General features: G+C 41.3%; 1 protein-coding gene across 1 annotated transcript; it reads left to right on the forward strand.

Annotated features, from left to right (window-relative positions):
* Positions 1–126: 126 nt before the first annotated feature.
* TPMT (thiopurine S-methyltransferase) lies at positions 127–7,087 on the forward strand. Its single transcript, XM_058029049.1, has 6 exons — positions 127–253; positions 373–533; positions 1,323–1,415; positions 2,470–2,602; positions 3,100–3,152; positions 7,009–7,087. The coding sequence occupies exons 1-6, from the start codon at positions 236–238 to the stop codon at positions 7,085–7,087; spliced, it is 537 nt and encodes a 178-aa protein (XP_057885032.1). The 5' UTR covers positions 127–235.
* Positions 7,088–7,375: the final 288 nt, after the last annotated feature.

Genomic DNA, 7,375 nt, shown 5'->3' on the forward strand with positions numbered 1-7,375 from the left:
TCACGGGTCACCCCGCGGGTCCCCCGGCCCCAGCAGCCCCTCGCCCCCGCCTTCTGCCCGCGGGTTTCACGGGAGAGAAGTGTCGGCATCTCCCTCCGTCGTTACCGGGGTAGGGTGTCCGCTCGATGGGTGAGAAAAGGGAGGCCACCGGCGGACCCGCAGTGCTGGGCAGGCCCGTTCAGCCGCCCCGGGAAACGGGGTCAGGCCGAGTCTATCGGGAGCCAAGAGTGTGCTGATGGCTGTGTCGCTTTCGGTACACTGTCACCAAACGGTGATCTCTTGAGATCTACTTAATTTGTGTTTGTTTCGAGGAAGTAAGAGCCAGTTCCAAACTATGCATTGGGTGGGGGTAATTCTCTCTTTTTTTCACAGCTACGAGCACTCCCTGGAGATATGGACCACTCAGCGCATCCATCCGGGCTCCTGGAAGCCTCTGATGTTGGGTCTCAGAAGGAGAGAGTGGTGACAGAGGAGGAATGGCTAGAAAAATGGGAAATGGGTAACATCGGGTTTCACAAGGAAGAAGGGCATCCGTACGTGACTTCGCTTTTACTGCCTAAGCTGTTTTAAGTAATGCCATGAGATGACTGGCTTGGCTCATTTAAGAAACTCTTAATTGAAAATGGAACATTTGCAAAAAGCAAATTATCTTACATGGGCACATTCATTTTTTGTTTTTGAAACAAAAATTAATATTGATATTTTTGTGACCTACATTTGTCAAAGGACAGAGAAAAGAAAGTATTGAAATGAATTTAAACCTTTTACTCTTGAATCAGGTTTTTAACCTTAGAACTTGGACAGTTTGGCTAGAAAATCTTAAATTTTCTGATGGAGATGGTTTGCACTATTGTTCATGTGAAACTGGGCCTTGAAACTATGTGCAGAGGACATCAGAGCAACTACTATGCGGTAAAAGACAAGGACCTAAAAGAACAAACCTGATTATGTAGTATTTCAAGACCTGTAAAAGTAATTTGCTTGATGCAAAAGTTTCATAATCTTTCTGTTTAAAATCTCTGTTATGACCCTCTTAGAGGTGGATTGGTTGGACTATTTAGTTGCAAAGGCAAACAGAAAATAGAACAAACAGAAATGTGTTGATTTCTGAATTACATGAAATTGACTTTCTTGCTGTGTTAGTGGAAGGTGAATGCTTTTTTTTATGTTTTTATTTCTAATGACATGAAGCAGGTTGAGCTAATAACATATGTGCCATTGTGGAGTTTTCATGCTACCTTGCACAGTGTATAGCACTTGGCTTTTCATGTGCCAGCATAAATACTAACAGAGTTAAGTAAAATGTGTCTGTTCTTCTGCAGGCTCCTCCAAAAGTATCTGGATGTTCTTTTAAATGGCAGGAGTGGACTGAGGATATTTTTCCCACTTTGTGGTAAAGCAGTAGAGATGAAATGGTAAAACACAGATAATAAGAGCAAAAATCTTACTGGAGGGAGGGAGAAGGGGAATTCCCAACCTTGTATTGGCTAGTGGAAATGTGCCACTGCCAGGAAAGCAGTGTCACTGAAAGCTGAAGGAAGGAGGAAGCTGGTGTTTTGTATAGTAGCTTAAATTGAATGGATAAGGTCTGATCTGAAAGTCCTACTGATTGTCCCCAGTTTAGCTTGGGGAATGCTGAATTTAGATGGACAGAGTGACTGAATCTATGCCCTTAGCAGTGCTGCTTTCCATATCAATGCCAGCTTAAATTACCCACAATGAGGTCAGTTGTGTCAGACAACATTTTCAAGAGACCATGTGGCATGCCACTCTGGAAATTTAAGTGATTTGGGATAAATATAACTTCTTTTTTTTATTCTTAATCTTTTACCTTTTTTTTTTTTTTTTTTTTTTTTCAGGGAGGGGGTGGTGCAGGGAGGGAGTGTTGTTTTTAAAATTAGGGCCTATACAAGCCAGTACTTTTTCTTGGAGGGAGGAAGCACAAACCAAAACCTGCGCTGCATCTTCAAGTAATCCAGCTATCAGTTTTTGTCACAGTACCTGCTCCCTAGGCTGACTGTGGGCTCTGACATTGGTTGGTGTTTTGCTGAGCTGAAGCAGCACAGAAGTTACTGCCCCTCCTTTGCTGCCCATTCCTGCCAAGCCACAGAGGCAGCTGGGTGCCTCAGTCAGCTCAGTTCAGAGCACAGCACCTTTCTGAAATGGACAGTTTCTCACTGTGATTACCTCTGTTTTCACCAAGTTAGTAGAAATAAATTAATAATTAATTAAATCTAAATACAGCATGTAAGTCCTTGTCAACTGTATGCTGAGTGGTGCTAATTTAAGCTCAGATCATGGAAGGGAGGTGTTCAATATAATGGGAACACTTCAGAAAGTCAGAATTAGACATATCAGGGCATCCTAATACTAGGCTTTCCCTAATGAATAAATGATGTATGGGAAATACATATTTTGCCCAGCCTGGGGGCCCAATGTAAACCTGGGCCTTCTCTCTCTTGTGTGCAGGCTGGCGGACATGGGGCACAGCGTTGTTGGTGTGGAAATCAGTGAGCAAGCAGTGAAGGACTTTTTTTCAGAGCACAGTCTGCCTTATTGTGAGGAGCCAGTCCCTGAGATTTCAGGAGCAAAAATGTTCCAGGTATGTCAAATGATCTGGTGTGGTTAATCATGCAATGCTGGCATAACTGAGTTAACAAGTCATTCTGCTTTTATGCATCTGTTTTGCTGGTAATCATTCACCTCTCCTGAAGAGGTCTAAAAGGAGGCTCTGAGTTGTATTTTTGGACTGAGAAGTTATTCTTCTAAACTTACTACTTTGGCCTTCTTGTAACAGTGAAGCACCTGAATGTAGAAGGAATGTGTTTTAAAACTGGAGGTATGCCTTGATAGATTGATAAAAGTTGCATGCCTTGGTAGATTAGAACTTCTCTGGAGGGATCAGAAGAGTTATCTCAGTAAAATGAAACTAAAAATATTTCTCAGTGTTTTTCTCCATTGCACATAAATGTATTTTAAATTTTTCATTTTTAACAGTGTATAGGTATATTTTAAGATGTGAAGTAGAAATATATACTTACGCATGTGTATTTAAAGATAGTTAGCTGATAAGGATTGTTTCCTTTGCTTTTATTGTAGAGTACCTCTGGCAACATTTCCCTCTACTGCTGCAGTATTTATGACTTGTCCAGGTAGGAATACTCATAGTATTTTACAGTTCTCCATAATCGAATATGTATTAATACTGTCCTATACTATTATGTTATTTGAATCAGGCAAGGATTTGTCAGGTCCTCTTAAGCAAACTCACATTAATTTGTATGAGAAACTTGAATGGCCAATTTCCAGCAAAAGTCTAATTCTGTTGTTAATAATTAAGGATGACAACTAATTATCTTTAAATGGGCTTCTTATTCCAAGCCATTCTGTGAAAGTTATCAAAAAAGCATTTTTGCTTTTACAGTAAAACCAAATTATCTTTAACATTACTGATGAATTCTCTGAAGCAAAACTTTAGCACAATCCCTTCCTCAGAGTAACTTAGTAAAGAGAATATATCCAGAGGTGTCTTAGCACAATAGTTCCCTCTTGTTGCAGTTCTTACTCAGATGTGATTTTTTTTCCTAGATTATAAGGTTTTGGTGAAGTTTTTTGTGTTTGTTTGCTCTTCTTACAAACAACTGTTAGGCACAAGAATTTTTTTCATGTCTCTTCAGTAGGAAGGAGGTGAAGTCTTAACATTTACTTCAATGGGCTTTCCAGGCACATACAGGCACAATAGGTAGTTAAGGACACCAGAACACAGTGTTTACTCTATGATCTCTTTTTTTTCAATCTACCAAAACAATGGAAAAAAAGACTATTCATAACTAGAGTCCAGAGTCTTTCAGACAGTAGACCGTGATTGTGACTTCTGCTCCTGCAGCTGACTTGACTAGTGTATATATGTAGCTAGTTTTGCAAAGTGTCAAACAGAGGAGGTGTGTATGAACGTGACTTTGTAGACACTGCCTGGTTTCTTACCTGCCTTGTCCCTCCAGTGCAGTTACTTGCTACACTGTAGATCCCTTTAAACCTTTCTTGCTCTGAGTTGACAAGTTGCCCAAGGATTGCTTGAGCTTCTCAGAAATTTTTGAAGAATTCAGTCATAAGTTTTGTAGCAAGTAGTGTGGTGAAACTTGTAATTTCTATCACAACATGGTGTAATAATATTTTGAAATAAACAAAATTAGGTAGTTGGTGACAATTTCAGTGCACATCACAGGATCCAGTACATAGTTTGTCATTACAAAATAAATTGGCAGATAGACGTTCTGGATGCAGAATGAACTGTATTCCCAACTTCAGTCAGCAGATACCTGTGACTAGAAAAATGCACACGCACTTCTAGTTTCTGTGTGCAGACAATTTGATTAATTACCCAGTAATTATGGAAATTAAACTTAATTCTCTCTTGCTGAGGCTGGCCTACTGACAGGTCCCTTTCATCTCCATTAGCCTAGCATTCATTAGAAGAAAACTCAGATGTGCTCCTGACCTTTGTTGGAATGGGACGTTTCAAAGACTCTTGCTAGTTAAAGAGTAACAGGAATTACTGCTCTTTCTGGGAATTCTGGGACATATGTAAAACAGTTATATTACACAATCACTGTACCTCCTAATACAATTATGGCTGCAAGACTTCAAAAGAAAATAAAAAGTTGCATTTACTGAAACTGCTAAACATATGCAGAGATAGAAATTCACAAGTTTCCTCTTAATTCCAATGGGTTTTGTGCAGATATGTGAATTTCTGATTTCCTTGTTAAATTTGTTAGATGTAGTAGTCCCTAATCAATGCTGAACGCTGTATAAACACATAGCAGTGTGTTACAGTGAAAGTGCTTCCTCATACCTTAGCTTCATCCTGAATCTGCATCAGGATGAGAGGCAGCTGTGTGCCTTTTTTGACCTTTTCCTCATGGCTTCATTGCGTTGTGAAGGAAATTGGATGTGCAGAGGGACAAGGAGTATGCAGACACTCAGCAGGTCCTGAGGGCTGGGCAGCCAGGAGACCAGGACTGGGACAAGGCCACAGCATGAGCCTGCCTGCAGCCCAGGATGTCTGTAGGCTTGATGAAATTGCTTGGGAGTAAAGTACATGAAATGCATGTTTGGAGCCACTGCTGCCATTCCAGTTAGACCAGAATAAAGTTGGAAAGAAAAACCAAGGGCAGAAAGCCTCAATGGCTTGCATGAGGTCACCCAGCAGACTCAGCTACATAGAGAGGAGAACTGCCTCCAAGCTTCAGAAGATCAAGGCACTTGCCCTGCTGAACTCTCCTTTGTGCCCTGCATGTCCATTGCTTGTTTAACTGTCTCTTTAAGAATCTCCTTTCAGTACAAGGCTGGTTATTTAAATTAGATGCTTAGACTTGGCAAACTTTAAAAGAAGTCAGCTCTTGAAAGTGTTATCATGTCTCATCGCAGTAGAGTGGGAAATACAAGATCAGCTTGTAGGTTAGATGCCAGAGACTTAGCAAGGCCATTGCAATGAAAATAGCAGTGGTGACAGAGAAGTTCTCATGGTTTAACTCTGGCTAAGGTGGTGGAACTAAGCACCACACAGCTGCTTGCCCACTCTTCCATCATGAGATGATGGGGAACAATCAAAAGTAAGAAAGAAATGTGTGTGGCGATGAAAACAGTTTAATAATTAAAAATAAATTTCAAAAAGTTGTAAGGCAAAAAAAATACACAACAAATAACAACCAAAGAGAGAGGAAAATAAAACCCAAGAAAAACAAGTGGTGCAAATGAAAGCAGTTGCCTACCACCAACCAAGCAACTGATGCCTAGCCAGCAGCCAAGCCATGCCCCCATCCACTAACCTCCCACCCAGTTTTATTGCTGAGAGTGGAACCAGATGGTCTGGAATATTCCTTTGCTCAGCTGGGGTCAGCTGTGCTTGCTGTGTCCCCACCCAGTGTCTTGTTCATTCTTGTACTCTCCAGCCTACTCAGGGTGTGAGGAGCCAAAAAGGTTTTGGTGCTGTGTAAGTGCTGCTCTGCAGTAACTAACTCATCAGTGTCTTATCAACATGATTTCAAGCCCAAATCCACCAACACAGCCCCATGCAAGCCACTGTGGAGAAAGGTAACTCTTCCCAAGCCAAAACCTGTACATGGAAATGAAGACAGAGGTGATGCAATTGGACTCTGACACCTGCCCAGTTGGCAGAAGGGTATTGCACAATTCCATGCCCCATTTTTCTAAGTAAACTTATTCAAACTTTCTTTAAAATGACACAATTTACTTAATTACTGCCTTACTGTCTAACCTCCTATTTTAATAATTACCAAAAACAACGCTCTTTCTTATCCCCAGATATTCTTTTGTGTTGCTCTGGCTGCTCTTACACATCCATTAATAAAGGCATTTCTTGATAGTCTTGTTCACTGGCAGGCTTTGGGTGGCCATTGAAGCCATCTGCCAGCATATCCAGGAACAAAACTAGTGTCTGCAGCAGAGTTGCACTAAGGCAAGCAGCAGTGTAACTTAGCTTTTCTAGCATTAAACAAATTGCAAGCTGAAGGTGTCCTGGGCGTGTAGCTGGGGATTTAGGTGTCAAAAGTTACTGAATGTGCTGAGTCAATGATAGTAAAGCAACAAGGCAGCTTCCTTAGCCTGCATATGAAATCATGCGTGGTCAAGAACTGTTGATGTGCTGAGTGCATGTCAGACAGAAGGATGTGCTTACTGAACACCCAGACTTGTAGCCCAAATGTGTTAAAAGTACGCTCCTTCCTCCCTGCCATGTCTCATCAGTCCCTAAGGATGGGGAAGCACTGACCAATTCCCACACCTCTTTGCTATTGCAGCAGGACAAAGAACCAGGAGGATTTCTTGAGTTCCAGATCCTGTTGGTTTGGATTATAAAAAATGCTTCACTGTAACAGAAAGGTGGTGGAGAATCACTAGCTGCAGAGCCCTTGTGACCTCACAAAAGTGTTGGAAAGAAGATGGTCCCTTTTTACTACTTTAAGCTTTTTCCTTATCTCTTTATAGCTCAATAATTGGCAAGTTTGATGGGGTTTGGGACAGAGGAGCTCTCGTAGCTGTGAATCCATGTGACAGACAACGGTGAGAAAATTGCATTGTTACTGTCTTTTCTCTGATGTATCAGTGACAAGTTTTTGATCCTGTGACTTGTTAATGAGTCGTTTTACATTTAAAGGATAAACCCTCACAAGCTCTTCTCTACCACAAGCATCTGCAGAGTGCTGTATTCTTCCTTCAGGAAGCCACCCTGCCCCTTGGTGGGAAAATATGTGGTTTGTTGCAACCCAGCAGAAGCAGGGCTGCAAAGCTCATCTGAATTCTATTATTTCCTTTTCATCACATCTACTTCTTCTGTCTTTGTTCTTTTCCTCCT

This window comes from Melospiza georgiana, chromosome 1, assembly GCF_028018845.1.
Source record: "Melospiza georgiana isolate bMelGeo1 chromosome 1, bMelGeo1.pri, whole genome shotgun sequence".
Lineage (NCBI taxonomy): Eukaryota > Metazoa > Chordata > Aves > Passeriformes > Passerellidae > Melospiza > Melospiza georgiana.